This window comes from Heptranchias perlo, chromosome 31 (assembly GCF_035084215.1).
Source record: "Heptranchias perlo isolate sHepPer1 chromosome 31, sHepPer1.hap1, whole genome shotgun sequence".
Classification (NCBI taxonomy): Eukaryota; Metazoa; Chordata; class Chondrichthyes; order Hexanchiformes; family Hexanchidae; genus Heptranchias; species Heptranchias perlo.
In genome coordinates, this window is record NC_090355.1 from 32725810 (window position 1) to 32752868 (window position 27059).

Below are 27059 nucleotides of genomic sequence, written 5' to 3' on the forward strand. Positions count from 1 at the left end.
TAGAATGAAAATTTATCTTGGAAAATTCAACTAGCTCTTTAGGAAGAATTGATTGTACCTCCAACTTCATTATTAACAAAAAAGATTTGTTTCATGAAATGTTCTAATATATACAGGACATTGATCTTTGCAACATGCAATGTAAAAGGAACCTCTGACTCGCCCTCTCTTCCACTCCCACGATGGTGTCTCACTGTGAGCCTTGGCAGCTCCGGAAGACAGCCTTCACTGGCAAAACAAAGCAACAGACAATACAGACCCAAACTCTTTCCCCACACACCCATTGCCAGCATTGACGGTTGACAGATGTCCAGTTCTCAAGTATCTATATTCTGGAGCCGTCCACTGCTGCTAAAAGTTGCACAACAGTGACTCAGGTTAACAGGGAAACATAAGGTTCATTCAGCGCCTAACTCAGATCATGGTTAATATTTTCCACTGGAGTTACGCCGGCTCCCCGGCACAACTCCTGCGTAATGCCCTGGAATTTCTTCAGGAGCCGCTCTTCTGATTTTCCAGTCGGCCTGGATTTTCCGCGAGAAGTGATGATGAGTGTAAAATATGTCTGCACAAATATTGGTATTCAAAGACCATGCAAATGATGGAAATACCTCATACAGCATTTCTGTTCTTTGCACCCTAACAACAAGGAATGCCCGTGCATTGCTGAGTAAACCCACAGATTTTTAAAACCACTTGTTCCAGATCTCCTGTCAGTTTTGTAAAACTAGCCATAGTTCATCCCATTAAATGAGTCAAAGCATGTAAGTAACTGAAAAATTGCAAATTTTCTGCAGTGCAACCTTCCAAAAATTCCTTGGGATTACAACTTCTGTTTCTATTTAATGGTGATATTTTCAAATTGTATTCTGTAAAAATGAGGTCAGTAAGTGTTCTGGAATGCTTTCAGTGTGAGAAACATTACAGGATCGTATTGCATGTCTTATCCACATGGTTGCAAAATAGAGCTGAAAGGTATGATAAATAATTTACCATAACACACTCAAAATTACTCAGTATCGTATGATGTAGATGTCATAAAGTAAATGTCACAACATTTGCTCCATTAATTAATGATACCTAAATCTTGAATCGGTTATTTCTGAATATATTTTGCTACCATCCCATACTGAAGACTTTAAGATGCTGCATTCCTTAATCTGGTGGCAGAATCACTGCTTCTAACAATCTGCAAAATATTTTTTTTAATAAATACATATTAAGAGTAGAGTAACATTCTTGTTTCCCAAGACCATAATGTAAGTGAGTTAAACAATCTGTAATTGCCAATTCTAGCCCTCCAATCGTCTGTTTTCAAGACAAAGGCTAGCACCTCATTCTGAGACCAAAGTTTATCAAGCTAGTTGAGACATGTGAAACAGATTTGTTCTCACATAGCTTGTTTGAGAGTTTCCACAGTTTCCTAACAAATAGTACCTATTAGTTAATATAGCACTTACAATGGTACACACTAAATTACTGAGACAGTTCTACACATCTAAATGGTACTATCTGTTTATTCTAATCTATTAAAAGTAATGGTACTGAAATTCCTAGTGGGCCACTTCACCGCCAGAAGTGGGATCATCAAGGGACAGGCACCCACGCCATTTACAGCACTTTCTGATTATCTGCTCTACCCGGGCCCTAGAAAATCAGAGCATCGCCTTGCTGCTCCATCGGGGAATGGGAGCAGGCAGTTGATCCTGAAAACAGAAGACTTGGCAAAGATGTTGTTCTAGCAAGTAGCTCTACTTGTCAATTCCCTGCCACTTCCCTCTAAACATTGATATTGAAAAAAAGCACTGAAATCCAGCCCATGGAGAAACAGTCATTATGGGCCTCACTTCTGCCAGGGTCACAAGTACACAGACGTAATTTGTGCCTTGACCAAAGGAAGCAGAACTGGTGGGATTTCTGGTGGCCGAGATCATCCTGCAGTCAGCCTCCTTTTCCGTGTCAGCACAGGTGGAACGGACACAAGAAACATCTGCCCCTTTTGGAATTTGCAGCAGCTGTAACAAAAAAAGGGTCGGAGACTCGGCAGATCCAGGTCCCACCCCATATTCCTCACCCCACCCAGACTGAGCAATTTTTTACACACAGAAATCAGAGTCATTTTGGGGCTCAATTGTTTTATTTGTACTCAAAAGGAATGAGAATAAATTAAAAATATACTTAATAGAAAAAAATACAGCTCCTTTAATGGTGTATTGTTCACAACATGATGTTTCGTTTGATATAAGAACTTATTATTGGGGAAGGAGGACACCAACATCACCTTGAATTACACTACATACCAAGCCACTAGAACATTGAATCAAAAGAAACCCATTTATAGTTTGATCAGATTGTAGATTTTCCACAAAAACATAGATTGAAGGCTCAAACACAAACACTTACTCTCCTACATTTTTTTTTATTCGTTCATGGGATGTGGGCGTCACTGGCGAGGCCGGCATTTATTGCCCATCCCTAATTGCCCTTGAGAAGGTGGTGGTGAGCTGCCTTCTTGAACCTCTGCAGTCCGTGTGGTGAAGGTTCTCCCACAGTGCTGTTAGGAAGGGAGTTCCAGGATTTTGACCCAGCGACGATGAAGGAACGGCGATATATTTCCAAGTCGGGATGGTGTGTGACTTGGAGGGGAACGTGCAGGTGGTGTTGTTCCCATGTACCTGCTGCTCTTGTCCTTCTAGGTGGTAGAGGTCGCGGGTTTGGGAGGTGCTGTCAAAGAAGCCTTGGTGAGTTGCTGCAATGCATCCTGTGGATGGTACACACTGCAGCCACTGTGCGCCGGTGGTGAAGGGAGTGAATGTTTAGGGTGGTGGATGGGGTGCCAATCAAGCAGGCTGCTTTGTCCTGGATGGTGTCGAGCTTCTTGAGTGTTGTTGGAGCTGCACTCATCCAAGCAAGTGGAGAGTATTCTATCACATTCCTGACTTGTGCCTTGTAGATGGTGGAAAGGCTTTGGGGAGTCAGGAGGTGAGTCACTGGCCGCAGAACACCCAGCCTCTGACCTGCTCTTGTAGCCACTGTATTTATATGGCTGGTCCAGTTAAGTTTCTGGTCAATGGTGACCCCCAGGATGTTGATGGTGAGGAATTCGGCGATGGTGATGCCGTTGAATGTCAAGGGGAGGTGGTTAGATTCTCTCTTGTTGGAGATGGTCATTGCCTGGCACTTGTCTGGCACGAATGTTACTTGCCACTTATCAGCCCAAGCCTGGATGTTGTCCAGGTCTTGCTGCATGCGGGCTCGGACTGCTTCATTATTTGAGAGGTTGCGAATGGAACTGAACACTGTGCAATCATCAACGAACATCCCCATTTCTGACCTTATGATGGAGGGAAGGTCATTGATGAAGCAGCTGAAGATGGTTGGGCCTAGGACACTGCCCTGAGGAACTCCTGCAGCAATGTCCTGGGGCTGAGATGATTGGCCTCCAACAACCACTCCCATCTTTCTTTGTGCTAGGTATGACTCCAGCCACGAGAGTTTTCCCCCTGATTCCCATTGACTTCAATTTTACTAGGGCTCCTTGGTGCCACACTCGGTCAAATGCTGCCTTGATGTCAAGGGCAGTCAATCTAACCTCACCTCTGGAATTGAGCTCTTTTGTCCATGTTTGGACCAAGGCTGTAATGAGGTCTGGAGCTGAGTGGTCCTGGCGGAACCCAAACTGAGCATCAGTGAGCAGGTTATTGGTGAGTAAGTGCCACTTGATAGCACTGTCGACTACACCTTCCATCACTTTGCTGATGATTGAGAGTAGACTGATGGGGCAGTAATTGGCCAGATTGGACATGGGTGGGCGCAAAATGGGCGGTATCGAATTGGTCGCCTGTTATACACTCCATCTGATATTCAGCGCCACATATAGGTGTATACATGTGACAGTGAAGTGATACGAAATGCAAAGCTCAAATAGTAAGTTCCAGGTATAAGTACATTTTTACCTAGTACCAATTTGCTCAATGCTACTACTGTTCCTGTTACGTGCAAGCATGAATAACAAGGAAATCTTGCTCCAAGGCATTGTAATTACAGTAACAGATATCGCTGCATATTGAAGAAATATCCTCTGTATCTAGTCCTACTTTAGATTAACTGATCAAATTACTGTCGAATATGGGGTGAAATTGGACACTGGGCGGGGACGCAAAAAGGGTGGAATAACTTTTGCCTCCTGTTATATCACACGCCCGATATATCTCACACCCGATATTTAGTTCTATTAAAATGAGTGGCGCTGAATATCAGACGGAGTGTATAACAGGCGACCAATTCGATACCGCCCATTTTGCGCCCACCCATGTCCAATTTCACCCACCATATATTCTATGACTAATGTGGCCCTGCAGTTCATTACTAACTAAAATGGTCTTGTTGATTTCAGGGAGACCCTGGAGAGTCCGGCTTCCCTGGGCTGATGGGAGTATTTGGACCAAAGGTATTTAATCTGAGAATACTTCCTGAGCTTTATGATCGTTCTCTGTTTTCTATTGTTTTTTAGGCTTCCATTGTCCCTAGCCTCCCACGCATCATGACACATTCTACTGCAGTCAGGAGAGCAGAGCATTCAGGGCCAAGGATAGGAATAAGCACTGAAATAGACTAGAACATATAATGTGACCAGTTCAAACAAACCTTTTCTACATCCATTTTAAATACATCCTCAAACAATTGGTACTATACATACAAGTGGAAAGGTGTAATCTTGAAAAAATTGAATCCTTCCTAATTACACCTATGTATGCAATAATTTGTAGCCACAGTTCTGACCCGGCACAAAGTATCATTCCAAGCATCCTGACTGAGAACCAATGAAATTCATTACACCTGAACTGTTAGTCATGAAAACCCACCACGAACCAAACACTTATTTTCATTGCAGTTTTTGCCTGGTCCATTTCCTTTTCCTATTCATTGACTGATCTGAATTGATCTTATCGAGGTTTAAATAATAGTCAGTCAGATGATGAAAAACAAAATATTCAGTACATTGCACAGTAAAGCTATATAGATATTTGAATGAAATGCCACTAACGCGTATTTGCTACATAATCCTTTCCTCCAAATAGGAAACTTTATTGTGAAGTGTATTTTGCTTACAATAAATTTTAACATTATTTTCAGCCAGTTTTTCTCACTGGTGTAATCGGTGACAGTTCTGTTTGACCCTTATCTTTTGTAAACAATTTTACAACACCAAGTTATAGTCCAGCAATTTTATTTTAAATTCACAAGCTTTCAGAGGCTTCCTCCTTCGTCAGGTGAACGATGTGACGAAGGAGGAAGCCTCCGAAAGCTTGTGAATTTAAAATAAAATTGCTGGACTATAACTTGGTGTTGTAAAATTGTTTACAATTGTCAACCCCAGTCCATCACCGGCATCTCCACACCTTATCTTTTGAGTAGTTTAGGAGAATTAGCTGTTTGTTTCAGTGTTCAGGGGCTATGTACCCTGTATATTGGGTTTATTTTGTATCATTTAGACATGGGGGAAAATGCATTATTTCAATCCTATCGGAGAATGTGAGCATCCGTTCAAAATATAAGTACAACCAGGGCTCTGGTAACAAGGTATTCAGTCAGAGTCAGGGACTCACTTGGTTAACATTTATGTTACAACACATGAACAGGCCATTTAACCTATCAAGTCTGCACTTTTTTTCATAAGTCAATGAGTTTAATCCCATTTTCTCCAATATTCTTCTTTTTAAAACTCCTACCTAATTCCCTTTTAAAAGCATTTATGGACTCTGATTCAACAACAATTTATGGCAGAGAATTTTTTTCTAGCCTCCCTTTGATTCTTTATGTGGTTATCTTAAATTTGTGCCCTCTTGTTACTGTCCTGCTAGTGGAAACAATCTATCACTATTTACCTTATCATAACCTTTCATAATCTTAAAAACCTCTATCAGGTCACCCCTTAATTTTCTCAACTCTAATTTTAAAGAAAAAACTAACTTCTCAAGTCTTTTTTCATTACTGTAACCCTTTATCCCTGGTGACATCCTAGTGATTCTACTCTGCACCTTGTCCATTACTTTTATATTCTAACTATAAAAGGCTGCCCAAAACTATACACACTACTCCAACTGCAGCCTAACTAAAGCCTTGTACAAGTTCAACATTATCTCCTTGCTTTTGTATTCCATACCTCCAGATACAAAACCAAGGATTCCACTTGCCTTTTTATAATGGTCTTATCTACTTGTGCTGTCTCCTTTGAATGTCTGTGTATTTGCAAACCAAAGTCTCTCTGTTGCTCCATTTAAAATCTTACATTTAAGGTGTACTTCCTTACTTCTAAATTGCATTTCTTCACATTTTCCACATTAAATGTATCAGCTGTGATGGCCCCCGCTGTCACCGTCTATAGAATGGTTCTTGGGCAAGAAAAAATTGGGCAAAAAGAACTAAGTTAGGCAAACTGTGGACTGATGCAGCCAAAACACTATGTTTCAAATTTGGAAAGATATATAATTTATTGGAGTGTAAGGATGCACACACTTTATAATCTCCATCCAATGATGTTTTATAAGTCCTGTCCTGGCATGCACTTATAGTAGGTAGCTCAAGAAGACAATTGTGTGGTCTCATATCCCCCTCTGCTATAACCATTTATGCCTGGTAGTTCTCCGGTAGCTGCCATATGCTTTTCATTACATTCTCTGAATAAAGATACTGATTCCTGGGGCACACAAAGCTTCTTTCATACAAAAGATCTCTCTTTAAAATCTTCTGCACTATATAAAGTTACCACACAGTTGGGGAAATCATTCCTGCAGAGGTCACTGAGTTTTGTTTAAATTTCTTTGTAGCAAAGCTTGAATAATTCATCAAAAGAAGTGAAAGTGGAAATGAACTATATTGGCCTCTAGCAAAAGCTTAATGGTGAGTTTAGGAAAACAGGAGCCAACTTCAATTTAAAACTAGAAGAGAATAGCTAACCGTAATCAGTTTGGACTGTAATATCTTCCTCAACGTCTCTCCTGGCCCTCTCCATGATCCTCTCACCCTCTCCATATCTCCGAGTTCCCTCCCTTTGTGATCCCCATCTTATCTGTGTCTCCAAGATCCCTCTCAGAAGTTTCATGTCTTCAAGATTGCATAATCTACTCCATGACTCCAAGATCCTCTCATGTGTCTCTGACACCCCCTGCTAGCTCTGCGTGTCCAGTGTGCGCTCCACATCTCAGAAATTTCCCATCTGCTTTCATGCCCTTAAAAGTTCTCCTCCCCTCAATCACCTACTCCCCTCAAATAATGTCCCTGGCGCAAATGCCTCTTCCATCTGCCTCATTGTCAAGTCTTTTCCTCCCATCGCTGCTGTCGCCCACCTCAACCATATTTCTCATTTCTGCTTGTGGTAATTCCGCTCTGTCTTCCCCCCCAGCACTGCTGATACTGCCTCTCACAGAAAGAGTGGGAGCACTACATCAGCAAAGCAATATCAGCATCCCAAGTGCCAGTGATAGTATTGCAATCCCGTCAGTAGTGTTCAATATACTGCGCTGACCCTCTGTAGCACTCCATATCCCTGTAAAAGCACGGACAATCAGCAGTGCCAACACAGACAATGAAGAGAAAAGTGGTAGTAGACAATAGGAGGTTTGAGACTGATGAGGAATGGGTGGGAGCACATGCGAGTTTCACATTGGAGATTTCACATGGACATTGAGAGGTTGGCTGGGAAGGTAGGTGAGGGGAATTGAATTGCAGAGGAAGCAAATAATCAAATAGATCTGGAGCAGGTCAAGTCGCTTGGGTTTTAAAATACAAAGGCACTTGTGCAATCAAAGCCTTTAATTTCAAGAGGGTATTCATTGGCTGGCAATGATTACTTAATGTGAGTAATTGTGTCACAGATTTCTGCAGAATCCAACATTCAAAGCTTGGCTATGCACAAAAACATCTGTAGGCAATAATGAATTAATTTCCAGGGTATTTTCCATGAACTGATTTGAATCTTGCATGCTTCACTAACATTGAGTAAGTTTGCATGAAGTCATTGGGAATTGATTAACGTCAGCAAGCTTGTCGATCAGTGTTTTTGATTTTAACATTTATTTTAATGAATTATTAAGTGACAGAATGTAGTAATTCATTATTTGACCATCAAGGTTAGTGAATTTGTTGATAAAATGGCTGCTTCCTTTACATGGTGTCATTATATCCTAGAAAATACTAACTAAACTAACCAACAAATGTTGCTCCTGGCCAACATTATATGTGTATCAGATGTCGGGTAATTTTAAATAGTTGTTCATAAACTTGTTGATAAATATCAACAAATCTGGCATTGACATGAAAATTTGTTGAGACTCGTGTAAGCAGATTAAGTCTGATTTAAACAAATCGAGGGTGTAATCAATATTGACATCTTGTAAACAGCCTCATTATGTACATATGTTCTTGACCAAGATGGAGCTGCATGGAAATATTTAGCTTTTATTTATTCATTTTTAAGCAATTTTAATTCTTCATGTGTCATCCATGGGCAATTTTGAGTTGTTTGCATCTCTATTGCAACCGCCAGGCTGTACCCAATATTAACAATGTCTTTTTGATATTACCCACAGCACTAAAAGACAATTGCACATACACAGATGCCAACATTGACACTCAATGAAAACGTCAATGAATTCAGTTTAATAGTGTAATTCCCTTTATTTTCAGCAAGAAGATAATTAATGTGGGCCCTGAACCACAAAGCTATTCTCCTCACAACCACATGTCTAAGAAATAAACCTGAGCAGCAGTGACATAACCATTGTTACAAAGTTTGGAATTTAGGGAAGCGTAGGGAGAGCTTGAAATTGTCCATCTCACTGAGTATCTTTCCATATCCACCTTTATTGAAGTATTTTAATCCTCCATGGCCTCACCCCTCCCTCTCTGTAACCTCCTCCAGCCCTACCACCCTCTGAGATTTCTGCGCATCCTTGATTTTAATCGCTCCACCATTGGCGGCTGTGCCTTCAGCTACCTAGGTCCTAAGTTCTGGAAAACCCTCCCGAAACCTCTCCACCTCTGCACCTCTCTCTCCTCCTTTAAGACCCTCCTTAGAACCTACTTCTACCTCCTAATATCTCCTTATGTGCCTCGGTGTCAAATTTTGTTTGACAACGCTCCTGTGAAACGCCTTGGGATGTTTTACTACGTTAAAGGTGCTATATAAATGCAAGTTGTTGTTGTTACAGTGGAGATAAAAAGGATGATCTGTAAGTGCTGGAAAACTGAAACAAAAACTGTTGAAAATACACAGCAGGTCTATCAGCGTCTGTAAAGAGAAAAGACAGGTTAATGTTCTTGGTAGGCACTTCGTCAGAACTAAAAGACATGATGAGCAAATCCTTTTATAGGACAAAATGGGGGTAGAGAACAGCAAAAAAAAGTCAAGAGTCAGATGCCTCCTATCACAAGGAAGTATTTAGTAGTCTGCAAACAAGTCCAGGGTCCAAAGTCTAGAAAGAGCAGATGATCTACACTGATCAACTCAAGACAGTGAAAAGGTTTCAAAAGAACTGTGAAAATAGTTCAGTAAGGCAGTGAAAAGACAAAAGCAGAACAAAACGAGCTCCAAAGTGGAGGCGAATAAAATGGAAGGTCAATGGGAGAAACGGGCATGAAAATGGAGCAAGTCAGTGTTCAGACCAGAAGACTACAGATCAGAGTGCCCAGGCGAAAGATGAGATACTGTTCCATGAACACCATGAGCAGAGGATGCCATATACTAGACTGGAAAAATTTCATGTCACTTGTGGTCTAGAAATATTGGGGCCCTGATGGTGTAAGAAAATAACACGTGACATGCTTCTGGGACATGCCATATCTTGCCTAATTAATCAGCAGTGAGCATGCCTACTGACTCAGGCCTTCCCTCCCAGCAGTGAGCATGTGTCCTGCCTCATACTATCTTACTTGGCAAACACCAGTGACTCTGTCCCACCTGTGTGCATTGTGCCAATTCTGCTAGGTATCTGCACCTCGTAACTGCCCAAAAGTAACAGTACTAATTATGTAACAGTAGCATACAGTCAGCAGTTCCAGAACTTAAACACCCAGTCTTCTGGGTATCAATGCTACAGTCCCTTGTGATGGCTTCTCCAGAACCCTGTAAGGATGTCACAGTATTGGATTCTCCTGATTCTTTGAGTGGACGGTAAGTATTAATAGGGAAGATTTTCCACTTCTACATTCCCCAGCTCGTGATTTTATTACCTGTTATAATCAATGGCCAGGAAATCATGGTCTGGGGAGTGTAGGAACAGAAATTCCTGGTCAATAATATGATAGCTGTTAATTATATTCTCCAGTATGAATATATGTATCTTGACATTTCTAGGCACGTGATCATTTTTATTGATGTGGATCACAGCATGTGGGTCCAATTAGAATCGAGAACAGAAAGATTCACAATCTCTTATCTGCTCTTTTTGTTCAGGGCCATCCAGGAGATGCAGGTTTTACTGGGATCCAGGGTCCAAAAGGGCCTCCAGGATTAATGGTAACTAACCATTTATTACAGGGAATTCAGAGAACCTCTTTTAAATGACGCTTTGTACTATTTACTGAATTGGTAAGAAATTTTAAATTCTACAAGCAAACATAATTTCCGACAAGTAACACTTTGTCAAACTGAATAGATTTAAAGCTGTGTTTCAGCTTTAGGTGATAATCCACCTGTACTGCTATCGTGGATTGGTGCCAACCATCTATCTTCAGTTCTGAATTATTGAAACATAATGTTATAAGATCACTATATGTATGCACTCAAAGTTTGTGTCTAAAACCATAGATACGATGTGCTATGTTAATTTTCATTCTTTAAGATGCTTGTATATTGTGTTTAGTGGTTGTTAGAGCTGGGTTTTTACTGGATCTTTCTAGCTGTTGGTCTTAGCGAATCTGGTAAGCTTATTATGTACCCCACTAAACTCAATATAAAAACAGCTTTAGACTTAGATGTAAAATAGAATTGTAAAGTAGGATTGTAATTTGCACACATAACTTGGTAACCTGGCAGTTAAAAGCTGTGTGTTGTCTTGGTGTCTGAGAATAAACACGTTTTCCTTTCCAGGGTAAAGAAGGCATCACGGGTCCATTTGGTGTGACAGGTCCCACGGGCCATCCTGTAAGTACTCTTTGTTTTGACTTTATGAAGTTCAAAAGAAAATTTCAGTTATTTACAATTTCTTAAGATGTTAATTTAAGCACAAATTCTACGATTCTTCTTCGTTTATAGGGTCCAAAAGGTTATAAAGGAAATCAAGGTGATACGGTAAGATTGATTAATTTGAAAGAATTAAAAATCAGTCTCTGCTTTATGAATTACTCTAAATTTGTTCAGCTCTTCAATTTGAGGAGACGAAGATCTGTTCATTATGCATCTTATTATTTATTTATTTTGTGCTGATTAAGGTAGGGAATATCAATGTTGGAGAATAGAACACTTTTCAACTTTTTGTACGAAGTGGTTTACACAGTGGCCTTTCACCCCTGGAACCTAATTTTGAATTCAGAGGGATGAGAAGAAAGTCTCCTTCGACTACAAGTGAAATGAGTTTGGACATTCTCAGCCCAGTTCCTAGTGGGCATGAGTCCACAACTCAAAATTAGTGCAAAACCATCAGTCTCACTTAGATAGCCCACAAAGATTCCTGCTGTGATAAGTGTTACTTACTGCAGTTATACAGGGCCTTGGTGAGATCACATCTGGAGTATTGTGCGCGGTTTTGGTCTCCTTATCTGAGGAAAGATGTCCTTGCCATGGAGTGAGTGCAACGAAGGCTTACCAGACTGATTCCTGGGATGGCAGGACTGACGTATGAGGAGAGATTGGGTCGACTAGGCCTACATTCACTAGAGTTTAGAAGAATGAGAGGTGATCTCATCGAAACATATAAAATTCTAACAGGATTAGACAGACTAGATGCAGGGAGGATGCTCCCTATGGCTGGGGAGTCCAGAACCAGGGGTCACAGTCTCAGGATACGGGGTATGCCATTTAGAACCGAGATGAGGAGAAATTTCACCACAGAAGGCAGTGGAGGCCAAGTCATTAGATGTATTCAAGAAGGAGATAGACATATTTCTTAATGCTAAAGGGATCAAGGGATATGGGGAAAAAGCGGGAACAGGGTACTGAGTTAGACAATCAGCCATGATCATTTTGAATGGTGGAGCAGGCCCGAAGGGCCGAATGGCCTACTCATGCTCCTGTTTTCAATGTTTCTATATTTAAGTGTAAAATTTGTAACGCTGCAGTAAGGGGTGCTGTTCAGAAGGTGGCATTGGTGCGCATTGTTGGTGCAAAGTAAAGGAAGCTTTGTTCTAAAGCTGACTGTGCTGCACCTGACCTGGGGAATGCCTGCTGCTGACTCTGGGTACCAAAGGTGGGGAAAACAGCACGAGGATCCTTCACCGTGACGAACAGAAAATTCACCCTTTAGTAAAAATGATTGTGAGGGAGGAAAAAATAAATTTCTAGGTTCATGCAGCTTCCATATCAGCTTTATATGGATGCCCAGGATTGCCAGGTGATGAGCTGTATATAGATGCAAGTTTAAAGGGCCAGTAAGGAGATTGATGCAGCAGTTTTTAGACCATTTCAGGCCCATTTTTTTCTCCTGGTATCTGGATTCTCATGAGCCCTTGTGCCAATTGTTCTAATTCTTCCCCCCCCCCCCACCCCCAACCTCTCCTGCACCTTTGGGTTTCCCAATGGGACCCTCCCCCCATCTGAAGTGCTTGGAAGAAGAGAAGAACTGAAGGGATGCCAGGCAGATGAGAGTGCACAAGAGGTACTCTGTGCCTAGTCTGCCAGTAGCCACACACTCACATCTGCAGACAGAGGTGAATATACCTCACTTTGGCAGATGATTGGTGCATGTGGAGATTGTAACTCTCAAGGTGGGTTGTGACAGCAGACCCTAAGATAGAGATAAGTGTGGGCTAACCATTATGCTAGATGATTACATGTTAAGAAATCTCTAAGAATCTGCATTGAATTTTTTTTTAATCATTCTCCTTTTTGTCCTTCTTTGTCCCATGATTGGATGGCAGGGCCTGCAAGGACCGAGGGTAAGGTGTTCTCTTTATTTCATTCTTCAGACTAAAGCAGATTTTAACAAGGGCCACTATTTTGCAGTGAGTGACTGGTATGGTCTTACTGGTGACAAAAAACGATACTAACAACTGACGGTCATGCCTTCATTTTTATGTTTAACATTTTTGCTGCCATTTTTAAACCGCAGAATAAACACCAGCCCCACAAAGTGAGGGAGGAATGCCCATCCTAGTGCAAACTACAGGCCAGGTAGAGAAGTTTCCCCTTAGCATGCTATAGTTTTGCCTTGCTGATGACATGGTCACAGCCTAGCTACTCTTTCCACACCCACAAAATAAAAATAGTTGCTGTTTTTTCATTTGCCTTTAACATTGCAGAATCTAAACAATGGAAAATAGAAGTAATCCTACTGGCCCACCGACTAATAAATAACCTATTCTGCTCCCGTGCACAGTAGCCAGTTATCATCCATGTGAGCACTGTCTGGAAAATGGTTTTATCCAATAGTCTCAATTAGAATCAGGTACTGTAAAACCATCATAAAATACTGCAGTAAACTTAGCACTCACTAGAAAATGTCAACTATAAATTTATCCATATTCAAATGGTATGTTGGCCTTTATTTCAAGAGGATTTGAGTACAGGAGTAAAGATGTCTTATTGCAATTATATTGGGCCTTGGTGAGACTGCATCTGGAGTATTGTGTACAATTTTGGTCTCCTTACCTAAGAAAAGATATACTTGCCATAGAGGGAGTGCAACGAAGGTTCACGAGACTGATTCCTGGGATGGCGTGATTGTCGTATGAGGAGAGTTTGAGTAGACTAGGCCTGTATTCTCTAGAGTTTAGAAGAATGAGAGGTGATCTCATTGAAACATACAAAATTCTTCCAAGGCTCGACAGGGTAGATGAAAGGAGGATGTTTCCCCTGGCTGGGGAGTCTAGAACCATGGGTCACAGTCTCAGAATAAGGGGTAGGCCATTTAGGACTGAGATGAGGAGAAATTTCTTCACTCCGAAGTGGTGAATCTTTGGAATTCTCTACCCCAGAGGGCAGTGGAGGCTCAGTCATTGAGTACATTCAAAACAGAGATCGATAGATTTCTAGATATTAAAGGCATCAATGAATATGGGGATGGTGCAGGAAAATGGCGTTGAGGTAGAAGATCAGCCATGATCTTGTTGAATGGAGGAGTAGGCTCGAGGGGCCGGATGGCCTACTCCTGCTTCTATTTCTTACGTTCTTATGTTCTTTATTTGGGCTTCATACTGGAAACTGACAGGATACTTTATGATTTTTCTCGCTTTAGGGTCCAATGGGCCCTCGAGGACTCCCTGGACCACCGGTAAGTTCCTGGATTTCTGTTTTTAATTTTTAACATTACAGCAACATAACTTTGTGTTTTGGAACGCTTGTGATCAATGCATCCAATAGAAAAACATAAAGTCACAAAATGTAATGTAGGTAAAAATTCTAGCATTTATTTGTTGGTTAGCTAACCTTTAATCTTTTTGAATAGGGTCCTCCCGGAATTCAAGTCGCACTCGTAAGTTTTTTAAAAAATTATTTAACCTGCTGTTATTCCTGCCACATTTCACAGCCACACACCAAGAGGCTGCTTTCCTCTAAATGAATAAAAGCATCATTGATCTTTCAACTTCAGTGGACTCTCTCTCCATCTATTGAGGTTGGCCTTGATTGAAACCTGGCTGATGGGTGATGATACCTTCCCTCGTCATCACCCCCTCCTCAAAGAACCCACCCTTGTCCCATCTGTCCTTGCAAACTACCGCCCCATCTCCAACCTCCCTTTCTCTCCAACCTCTTTCCTCTCCAAAGTCCTTGAACGTATTGTCGCCTCCCAAATCCATGCCCATCTTTCCCACAACTCCATGTGTGAATCTCTCCAATCAGGTGTCTGCCCCTGCCACAGTACTGAAAAGGCCCTTATAGAAGTCACAAATGACATCCTAAGCGACTGTGACGATGGTAAACTATCCCTCCTCATCCTTCTCGACCTGTCTGCAGCCTTTGACACGGTTAACCACACCATCCTCCTCCAGCGCCTCTCCTCTGTCGTCCAGCTGAGTGGGAATGCACTCACCTGGTTCCATTTTTATCTATCCAGAGAATCATCTGCAATGGCTTCTCTTCCTGCCCTCGCACCATTACCTCTGAAGTCCTCCAAGGATCTATCCTTGGCCACCTCCTATTTTGCATCTACGTGCTACCCCTCAGCGACATCATCCGAAAACACGACATCAGGTTCCACATCTACTCTGACAACACCCAGCTCTACCTCACCACCAGCCTCCTCGACCCCTCTACTGTCTCTAATTTGTCACACTGCTTGTTCGACATCCAGTACTGAATGAGCAAAAATTTCCTCCAACTAAATATTGGGAAGACCGAAGCTATTGTCTTCGGACCCCCCCACAAACTCTGTTCCCTAGCTACCAACTCCATCCCTCTCCCTGGCCACTGAACCAGACCGTTTGCAACCTTGGCGTCCTTTTTGACCCTGAGATACGCTTCCAACCACACAACCGCTCCATCACCAAGACCGCCTACTTCCACCTTTGTAATATCGCCCATCTCCGCCCCGCCTTAGCTCATTTGCTGCTGAAACCCTCATCCATGCCTTTGTCACCTCCAGATTGGACTATTCCAATGTTCTCCTGGCTGGCCTCCCATCTTCCACCCTCCATAAACTTGAGCTCATCCAAAGCTCTGCTGCCCATATCCTAACTCGCACTAAGTCCCGTTCACCCATCACCCTTGTGCTTAATTTTAAAATTCTCATCCTTGTTTTCAAATCCCTCCATGGCCTCACCCCTCCCTACCTCTGTAACCTCCTCCAGCCCTACAACCCTCTGAGATCTCTGCACTCCTCCAATGTTTGCCTCTTGCGCATCCCCGATTTTAACCGCTCCACCATTGGCAGCCGTGCCTTCAGCTGCCTAAGCTCTGAAATTCCTTCCCTAAACCTCTCCGTCTCTCTACCTCTCTCTTCTCCTTTAAGGCGCTCCTTAAAACCTACCTCTTTGACCAAGCCTATCCTAATACCTCATTGTATGGTACAATGCTCCCGTGAAGTGCCTTGGGACGTTTTACTATTCTAAAGGCGCTATATAAATGCAAGTTCTTGTTGTTGTTGTTTGAAGGGACCAATGTATTGAAATATTGACACTTTGCTGGGAATCCTTGCCTTAGACAATGTGTGTGCATTCATTACTGAGAAATGACTACTGTCTGATTATTTAATAATAAAAAGTCACAACACTAACAAAATAAATTGGTTGGTTTGAACAAGTTTAAATAATGTACAGCACTACAACGGATAATAATATACAGTAACAGCATGCAGTAACTTCTAAACATACAATAATAGATTAAACCAGGTTAAATATTTATAAAATACATTATATATTGTTCAATTACAGATTAGAGGTTTAAACATTTCCAACATACTTCTATAGTAGGTAAGGCTGCAATTTTAAAAAAGCCATAGAATTTTACAGCACAGGAGAAGGTTATTCGGCCCATCGCTCCTGTGCCAGCTCTCTGTAAGAGCTTTCCACTTAGTCCCATCCCCCTGGTTTGAGTTTGAAACATTTTCTGTTCTTATTTTGTACCATTTATATTTTCAGAAACACGAAGATCTAGGTGCTGCTTTACAAGCTTTTATCGAATCGAAAACTGCACTCAGGACAGAGGTAACCTAACGTTACTCAGCTGCATGTTGAGATCCCTGATCAGTTGGAACCATGTTTTTTGATATCTGCTGCAACATATGCTTATTATAAAATTAATCACGTAAGTAAGCATTAACTGTAATTATTACAACTAAACTTTGCTTTCCTCATGCAGAACTATCAGAATTCAGACCTACCTTTGATTGACCAGGGAGCAGAGATCTTTAAGACCCTACACTACCTCAGTAATCTTATCCACAGCATTAAGAACCCCCTGGGCACTAGGGACAATCCTGCCCGTGTCTGCCGTGACCTCATGAACTGTGAGCAGCGAATGAATGATGGTGAGTCCAAACCTAACATCAATATTTTGGTGCTAACTCTTTAACACAGTCACTTGCCATATCTTCCCATCACAGCCCCAGTTTCACCATGCAGGTGCAAGTGTTCTCTAATGTCACTCCACATTGGTTGGCATTAGTCATTCCAGATTGAAATTGGCTTTTTTGAAAATAACTGGCCTTGTTGGAGTCAAGTACTGTCTCTTTCAACTTATCTTACTGATTCCCCAAATATGCTCTGTACGCAAACTGGGCAACTCCCAAACTTCAGGGTGGTCCAAACTCACTTGATGTGGAAGCACGTGGGATAAATAGGCAGCATGAACTCCAATACCAAAACCTATATGGCCATCATTGAACCAATTGCTATCAGCCTCCTTTAATCGGCTAAGCCTCACTGTGATATTACAAGGTTTACCCAGTCCGCTACTCCCTTAGGTTTCCTGCCAAAGCCTCTGAACTAGCTGCTAGCTGCATCCCCCACTGGCAGCATAGCCAAGACCCAAAACATGGTTGCAAACTGCATTCCTGTCACTTTGTGGAAGAGTGTTTCTCAATTCTCTCTCCACTCCCAGAATGTTGTTGTGTACGGTATATGTGTGGTACAGGCCTGATCTCAAACATTCCCAAACTGTTCTTGTCTGGCAGATACAAAGTAGGCCCCATCTCAGACCATCTTGTATAGATTACCTGAAAGGTGCAATTTCCCCTGAGCCCCCGACTAACCATTGTTGCTTGTGTACAGTATCTGATCTTTTTCTTTTCTTTGCTCTTTAGGCACTTACTGGATCGATCCTAACCTCGGTTGCACCTCTGACACCATTGAAGTGATATGCAACTTCACTAATGGCGGACAGACCTGTCTCAAACCCATCACTGTGTCAAAGGTATTACTACAGTGTTATTTTCCTTTTTAAAAAAAAATATTTTAACTAAACCATCTACCTAGCATCCTTCTATAGCTTGAAGGCCATTCTCCATATTTGGTCTCTAACATTAATGCCTGCCTGTAGCAGCTAACAGGAATTGTTAACAGATAAGCCTACTCCTTTAACTGGACAAGGACAGTCCTTCAAGTTAGGGTTGCCAACCGTCCAAGATTGTCCTGCAGTCTCCAGGAATTGAAGATTAATCTCCTGGATACTGCTGCGAGTAAAAACCCTGGAGAAAAATCATTGGGGCATTTAAAAAAACATTGCTTTTTCATTTTCTTTGAATATTTATTTTCATTTATTGGTTGTAAAAATATTGGAGATAGGAAACAAAGGCAGTTTGACTAACAGTCAAGATTAATCCAATTGGGTAACAAAGAGTCTGTTCATTTACCAATTGGCCATGGGAAGGCGGGGCACCTGGAGGATGGACTAATGGTGGGAGTGTGGGGGTGGGACGGTTTGAGGTGGGAGGTCATGTGTTGAAATCTCCAGGCATACACCCAACCAGAGTTGGGAACCCCACTTCAAGTACCTAGAGGTAACAGTGACTCTCAAATTCTAAACCCTTTACAAAGATTGAAGATACACTATGGGGGTAATTTTGACCCCCAAGAATGGGTGAGTTGGGGGCAGATGGGAGGTTAAAATAACAACTTTTTGGAACGGGACTGTATCCCGGCTCCAACACACCCACTTCTGGGTTTGACCCTGGCAGGTTTGGATGCGTGTACACACAAACACCAGGAAGACCCACCCCCACTTAAAGCCGGCAGGCCAATACTTAAAGGGGCAATGGACCTCATTGAAATAGTTGAGGTACTTAATTCTTTGTGTATTGCAAAACTGAAGTGGATTTAACCTTATCTGTTTGGGTTTCCCATCGCTTCCGAATCACACAGGTGAAAGCAGGTGGGAAGGGCCGGATCCATGAGGGAGTGCCTTTAGTGCACTGCTTGTGGGCCCGGAGGAGTAGGAGTGCTTCATCCAAGCCCAACAAGCTCTCCTGGCCGACAAGACCCCCACGATCGGCCAACCTCCCCCCTACCCGATCCCCGATGCTGGCTGGACCCCCGATGTCGTCCATGTCCACCCACCTCCACCCCACCCGATTTTTTTTTTCTACGGCCCATGATCTCTGCCTCCCTCCTCCCTCTCTCATTCACTGCTCCTTTCACTCCCGACAGGCAGCCAGCCTGTCAGTCTGGTTGCCTGGCGCAAAGGAAGCCCAGAAGCTCAAATACTCACCTTCAATTGAGTTGCGATCACAGGGTACCCGGCTCTGAGATACAATCATGCCCTGTACATCTATCGCTTTCTGATCTTAATCTTAGTTTTTGTTAAAGCTCAGACAGTAAATCTGTGGCACTAGATGCAATAGCCTGTCATCATTAACGTGCCATTGTACTCTTCAGAGCTCTGTATCCTGCAAGACATTGTACCAGTGTGGCTGCAGGTAGCTTTAGAATAAAGGCAGTGTCTCACTGAAAGGTACTGTGTGAGTTACAAATGTGAGTGTCTATAAGTTATTATATTTCACACTTTCAAATGTAGACGATCAAGATCAATGTGCTTTGGAATCCAACGATTGCTATTTAGAGCTGCAGTACTAGTAAGTAACACGAGTTGGCAGTGCTGAGAACAAAAAAAATCACAGCAACGCCACTAACAGGTGCATACTGTTACTGCAGCTGTTCATAACGTTTTCTAAAATACTTTTCTGAAGTGTAATGGTTGCAATTATTGATTTTTGTAGTCATTTCATGTAAAAAACTTTAAAAACCTACAGAAGGGATGTCTGAGCTTTATGCTTCTGTAGGCCACTTAGGTGCGTATTACAGAGCCTCGCAGGCACATAGAAAGTTTGTCAATGTTCCTACCTTATTGGCTGTAAAGCACTTTGGGACATCCTGAGGTCGTGAAAGGAGCTATATAAATGCAAGTCTTTCATTCTTTCTTACTAATTTGCAGATACAGGTATCTCAAGCTGCCAGTGCTACCAGATCTAAATGTGGCTCTACAGTCCTAGTATGGACACTCCTGGCCTATAGTAATCTATAAGCTTTAGGTACAGCTTTCTCCTGTTCAAAAGCACCATGATACAACAGCCTGCGTGTTGGAGTGCCTGCTGGTCCTATTTCTGTTTGAAGTGCCAGTTATCACTGGTATTGGGTTTACCAGGAAGGTTTTTTAAATGATTAAGAGGATGGAATTCCTCCTGTTGATAATTTTAGGGAAGAAGTAGATGTTTGTATAACATGTGATTTCCTTTCTTCTACTCATTCTGGCATTTTTGGTCAAGATTTCACCCCTTACTCCCATTGGAATATTTTCTTAATGGTGAGAAACTAGGAACTGTGGGGGAGCAAAGGGATTTGAGTGTCCACACAAATCACTAAAAGCTAGTGCACAGGTACAAAAAGTGATCAAAAAGGCTAATGGAATGTTGGCCTTTATCTCAAGGGGGTTGGAATTTAAAAGTGAGGAAGTGATGCTTCAGTTGTACGAGCATTGGTCAGACCCCATCTGGGGATCTGGGTTAAAATTTGGGCACCGAACCTCAGGAAGGATATATTGTCCTTGATTGGGGGTACAGCGCAGATTCATCAAAATAACACCAGGGCTTAAAGGGTTAAATTATGATGCCAGGTTTCATAAACTTCATTTGTATTTCCATGAGTTTAGAAGGTTGAGGGATGATCTAATCAAGGTGTTTAAAATGATAAAGGGATTCGATAGGGTAGATACAGAGAAACTATTTTCCTCTGGTGGGGAATCCAGAACAAGGGAACATCATCTTAAAAATTAGAGCTAGGCTGTTCAGGAGTGAAATCAGGAAGCACTTTTTTTACACAAAGGTAGTGGAAATCTGGAACTCTCTTCCCCCAAAAGGCTGTGGATGCTGGGATAATTGAAATTTTCAAGACTGATGTGGATAGATTTTTGTTGGGTAAGGGTATCCAAGCTAAATGGAGTTGAAGATACAGATCAGGCATAATCTGATTAAATGGTGGAACAGGCTCGAGGGGCTGAATGGCCTATTCCTGCTCCTATGTTCCTAACAGTAAAAGGCTGTGTTCCTATTTATGCTGCTAAATAAATAGCAACTGTATATAGCTACACAATAAATATTGTGACTATCGCTTTAACCTTGGCCCTAATGGCAAACAGTTCTGTATAATTCTGCAAGAAATCTATCACTTTATAACTATATAGTTATGGGTTAAAGTTACACAACAAATACTGTAACTGTTACTTTAGCCCTGGTCTCAACCTATAACTATATAAAGTTACACAACAAATACTGTAACTGTTGCTTTAGACCTGGTCTCAACCTATAACTATATAAAGTTACACAACAAATACTGTAACTGTTGCTTTAGCCCTGGTCTCAACCTATAACAGTATTTATTGTATAACTATATATAGTAAGTGTTACTTTAACCTTAACCCTGACATTGGATGGGCACCCTATGCAGTTACAGGTCAAGCAATGTACCTAATGCTTTGACCCTGGCTATAACATTTATGAAGAGATACACAAGAAATACTGGAACTATTGCCTAACCATGACTCTGTGTGGTTTTTCTGTGCCTACCCTACTGAATAAACAAAAGAACCGATTCAAATTGTTCGTATGGCTGCAAAGTCACCGAGCTGTCAAATTGTAGTTTAGTGAGGAGAGAAGGAGACCATAGTATAAAAACTGGGCAGACAGGAGCCAGGAAATCTGCAACAGAAACAAAGAGGACCCTTACTGCACAGTCCATGTTTTGGCTCCCAATATTTACACTGTTGAAACCCACTCCCTTCTCCCAACAGCAGAAGCACAGACCCGAAAACCCGTGACTGCTTCTGGGATAAGGGAGCTGGTCTGAGCCATTTAAATGGAGGGAGGCAGCTCACAGGCACCACCCTCCCATGATCCAAATTAAACAATGTAAAAGCACAGAGAGGGAGAGGCTGCAATGAAATAAATGTACAAACAAACCATTTGAAAGCTTAGTTTAAATAACTTGCCTTAAAAAATATATACTTATTTGATATGTGAAAGAAAGAAGAACGAACGTGCATTTATATAGTGCCTTTCACGTCCTCAAGACGTCCTAAAGCGCTTTACAGCCAGTGAAGTGTTCTTGAAGCGGAGTCACTATTGTAATGTGGGAAATGCAGCAGCAAATTTATGCACAGCAAGATCCCACAAACAGCAGTATAATAATGACCAGATGATCTGTTTTAGTGATGTTGGTTGAGGGATAAATATTGACCAGGACACCGGGGAGAACTCCCCAGTTATTCTTCGAAATAGTGCCATGGGATCTTTTACATCCACTTGAGGGGGCAGATGGGGCTTTAATTAACATCTCATCTGAAAGATGGCACCTCCGACAGTGCAGCACCCCCTCAGTACTGCGCTGGAAATGTCAGCCTAGATTACTTGCTCAAGTCTCTGGAGTTTGGCTTGAACCTACGAGCTTCTGACCCAGAGGCGAGAGTGCTACCCACTGAGCCAAGGCTGACACCACAGTGTGGTTGACGGACAGAGTTGTGATCAGGCATGAACATAGGAGCAGGAGTAGGCCATACGGCCCCTCGAGCCTCAAAGGCCAGTCTGGGGGTAGAATTGTGGGCCTTTAAGCCGTTACGACCTCTCTTTCCAAGGTGTAAAGTCTGTTGACACCATTATTGGCCTGTTTACTTCCACGTGAAGAGGTCCTATGGCACAAAACTACATTTCTGGCAAAAGAACAATGAATTCTGTGGGTGAACTGGAACTCGCATTGTCCATGCATGGCCATTCCATGCTCCCATGGTTGACCAGTGGTTGAAAAGAGCTCAGGTCAGAGATAGTACTCAGATCACTGAATTTAACCTAATCTCATCTTGAGGTCTACAAAAGAGACAAACCCTTGATGGTTCCATGGAAAGAATATGTTGCTTCTCAGAATCTGTAAAAAAAAACGCTTTTCTGAATAGGGTATATTAGCTTCTTGTGGACCTATTCTGGCTCTATTGTTTATTCACTGTGCTATTTCTCTCGCTGTGTGTATTTCACCTGTAAATAAACATCACTGAGCAACGCATCTGCCATGAACAGAGAGAAGGTGGTGGTCCAGGAAGTGGTTTATGTGATCACGGATTCATTGTTAGCCCTGTGCAAGTGAGCACGTACACAGAAGTGAATAACGGTTTTGGTTCCTGTTTATGAAAACTACAGTCCAGCCATGAACATGTGCTGAGAAAAAGCCTGAACTGTAACAAGAGAGTTAAAATACTTTCTCCCCCTCCAATCCTTGATTGAGTGCCTATTGAGTATAACTAATACTGGTTTGTTTTTCTCACTACTCCCCTTGGAGTGCAGTTTTTTTGCAGAACAATCTGTATATAAGTCAGCCAGTTGAGGCTGCTACTGCTAGTTTATTTTCTATCCCTATTAGGACAGGTCCTAATTAGCTGCATTCTCATTCTTTGCTTTGTTTTCAGTTGGCGTTCTCAGTGGGACGGGTCCAGATGAACTTCTTACACTTGCTGAGCTCAGAGGCGGTCCAACACATTACCATTCACTGTCTCAATGTTCCAGTCTGGGCAGATGGAAATTCGGACAAACCTTTCAAACAAGCCGTAAAGTTCAAGTCCTGGAATGGTCAGATGCTGGAAGCAGGGGGACCGTTTATACCAGAAGTTCTGCTGGATGACTGTCGGGTACAAATCACCTAAAATCAAACTGTCTTTCTGTAATCCATGTTCAGCTTTTTACATTGCAGTAAATAGTGTTCACATGGGTCCATCTGCAAACCAAAGCATTTCTGTATTTAGTTGCTACTCTGAGTTGCACTTTCCCACTTTTGGCACCCAGCCTAGCTGTGTGCAAAGGTAAAAGTTCTATATATTGCCCAAACATCTGTTAACCCAACAACAGCAGAGCACTCCATACTGCACCAGAGTAACATTCCCATTTTCCACCTCACATACTTGTGGACCCTCTGAATGAGACTGCCTATTTCATTGCTGAATTATAGGTAACTTTGTGGTGTGGATTCATAGCCACTAGGATTCCTCTGCCCCATCTCAACAACAGCAACAATTTGCATTTATATAGTGCCTTTAACGTAGTAAAACATTCCAAGGTGCTTCGCAGGAGCGATTATCAAACAAAATTTGACACCGAGCCATATAAGGAGATATTAGGACAGATGGCCAAAAGCTTGGTCAAAGAGGTAGGTTTTAAGGAGAGACATAGAGGAGAGAGAGGCGGAGAGGTTTAGGGAGGGAATTCCAGAGTTTAGGGCCTAGGCTGCTGAAGGCGCGGCCACCAACGGTGGAGTCATTTCATTTAGGCCCCGTTGACAGAGAGGGGAGACTTTCATCCCACCAGCCGAGTTTGGATTTGAACCCAGGAACCAGCAGTGAAAGTACATTGTGCTAACCCACTTCACTACCCTTTAGAAAGTTTGAAGATCTTCTGGAAAGAAAGCAAAGTGCTTTTTAATTTAAGGGAGCCCACTGTTTAGCTGCTTTAATCACCGATATAAATAAAGCGTAATGACCGTGTTCTTTATAATTGCCTTTCAGATTAAAGATGGCCGATGGCATCAGACTCACTTCTTTTTTCACACACAAGATCCCAATCAGCTGCCAATAATTGGCGTTTATAATTTACCACAACCAAAGCCTGGAATACATTACCACCTGGAGATCGGACCTGTCTGCTTTCTCTGAGCTCTCGACTGAACCATTTTCAACCCACATCAGAACGTAGTTATTCTTTACTGTGTGTTTAATAAAACTCAAGGAATTGCTGACATGATGTGAAAATGTCACATTACTGATCAGAGAAGGCTGTCAATGGCTTTAAAAAAAACTATAAAGAAATGTTAGAGGACCTGTTTTGTGGGAGAACGTCTAGCTAAAACAACTAGAATTGAAGATCTCCACCAATAGCCAAAGAGTCTGTCTGCCATTGCGTTGAGAGAAATGAGAATGTCTATAACTGGGTTGCAGAAAATCTATTTAAAAAAGCAAATTGGATTCTAGTGGCTTAATATCAGTAGCCACAGGTTAGGATATTCAGAAGAGCGACTATATGTAGATAGAGCTGGTGGCTGCATGTCTGCTAAGCATCTCCAATGTGCAATAGTGGAGGAGAAAGGGGAACTATAAGAGTTGTTGAAATTCTCTAAATCCGTGACACTTAATTTAATGTGTAAACAGTTCTAGTGTTAGCTTCCAACCACCAAATGCTTGGACTAATTGATCGATTTCAGGCGAGAAAAATCAAAAAATGATGAGGTGCATTTGCAGCGCCCAGTTTTCTAGTAATATGACATGGTGCTAATAGCATGAGCTTCCTGGGGTGATTTTCTACCTCCCATCGTCTGGTATTGGTGCTCACGTTCTCATGTTTTGTTTTCATTCACATGTCATTTTGAATCAATGGTGCTATGTATTACCACAGAGCAGACGCAGCTGTCATGGGGAGACGTTTCCAGTTTTTGTGAGTGGGGTGACACCGTTCAGCCCCTGACCCCTTCCCCCCCCGCCCCCAGACAGTCAGAAAGCAACGATAATTGTTAACTTAATTATTTTTAAAGTGCCTTTAATATTTTACGGGATTATTTTAATTGTATTTTGGAGAGTTGTGAAAGCAGCAGGTTTTGAACCCAACTGTTCCTGAGTCACTGATCGTTTTTTTTAAGAGAGTTGGGAAAATTGACAAGCGAACTATTTTTGAAACCATACTGTCTTTTAAATTCCTCATTTTGAACACTGCTTCTGTTTGTACAAAGTTGCCCCCTGAAAGCTGTAATTAATATTTAGAGAAGCTTTATTAATTAAAAAAAGGAACCTAGATCTTTCCTGAAACAATGATAGATTTTCCATCTTCTCATCAAATTGTGTAAAATGTTTCTGCTCGCTATGTTGTATACAGTGGATCAATATTTTACAATCTGCTATTTAATGTTATTTAAATGTTTTAAAACCATGGTTCAAAAAAAACCAATTGCCTAAACCCTATCACAGATGTCTATGTTTCGAAGCAGATCTGTTGTTGTTATTTGTAGTTGTAAACATGTTGCTTCAGCGCCCAACTGGTCTTGGAGAGTTATGTAGAGTTCTTTTTTTGGCTTGTCTAATGTGTAAATTTGGTGCTTTGAAGAGAAGAATATTTCAATGTTTCAAATCTATAAGATATTATGCAGAGTTTAAACGTACTGTATAGGAAAATGCTTTAAGCGCTTCTTTTTAATTCCTGATTTTTTTTTACTTTGAAGGAAATATGTGAAGAATCTAGAATTCTATTACAATATTTTAAATTTGTTTCGTTTTTTAAAAATCTGATAATACAGTTGAAAAGCCAGCCATCAGAATACCTCAGATGCATTTTGGTACCATTCTGAACACACTTCAGCTTTGTTATTTTTTTAGTTCTTTTTTTACTTCGTTTTGGGTTTTTTTTTCTATTCCATTTGCTTTTCTGTGTGTGTCTGTTGCTATAGAAACAGAGTTGCCATAAAATGGTCATCCGCAGACATCAGTATCATTATTGCCTTAGTCGCAGAAGTTTGAACGTTCTGTACAACGGTTCACTATTTAGCTGTGAAGTACCTTATTCAGCCTTTGCTAGTCTCCTTGGGGCTTAGACTTCCATTGTTTGAAATTAAAAGTTTCTGAAACTTTATTGAAATAAATATTTCAAACTGAAGCAATGAAACCTGGGTTGGCTCATTTGTGCATTCTTCAAGAAAAATGGAATATAGCGTTCAAAAAGTAAATTTTATATATTTTAAAGCCATCCAAGAGATTTTTGCACTGGGAATTAAAGCCATCATCAGTGCTTTACCCCACAGTGCTACAGCCTCATGGACAGGAGATATCTCAAACAGTTTCATTGGTCATACGTCTTACGTCTGATCACACTTCCTGTCTGCAACATGTATCTCAACTCCATCTACCCGCCTTGGTTTTTCAACCCTTAATACCTTTGCCTAACAAAAATCTGGCAACT

General features: G+C 41.6%; 1 protein-coding gene across 2 annotated transcripts in view; it reads left to right on the forward strand.

Moving 5' to 3' along the window:
* Positions 1–26716, forward strand: part of col27a1b (collagen, type XXVII, alpha 1b) — a 524608-nt gene extending 497892 nt beyond the window's left edge. For both annotated transcript variants that reach the window (XM_067969899.1, XM_067969900.1), the window contains 12 exons: positions 4397–4450; positions 10457–10519; positions 11093–11146; positions 11258–11293; positions 13078–13095; positions 14394–14429; positions 14604–14630; positions 16735–16800; positions 16955–17123; positions 17898–18007; positions 23537–23755; positions 24626–26716. In XM_067969899.1, coding sequence (XP_067826000.1) covers positions 4397–4450; positions 10457–10519; positions 11093–11146; positions 11258–11293; positions 13078–13095; positions 14394–14429; positions 14604–14630; positions 16735–16800; positions 16955–17123; positions 17898–18007; positions 23537–23755; positions 24626–24772 — 999 coding nt within the window. In that variant the 3' untranslated portion in view covers positions 24773–26716. The remainder of the gene's footprint in view (positions 1–4396; positions 4451–10456; positions 10520–11092; positions 11147–11257; positions 11294–13077; positions 13096–14393; positions 14430–14603; positions 14631–16734; positions 16801–16954; positions 17124–17897; positions 18008–23536; positions 23756–24625) is intronic.
* The last annotated feature ends 343 nt before the right edge of the window (positions 26717–27059 follow it).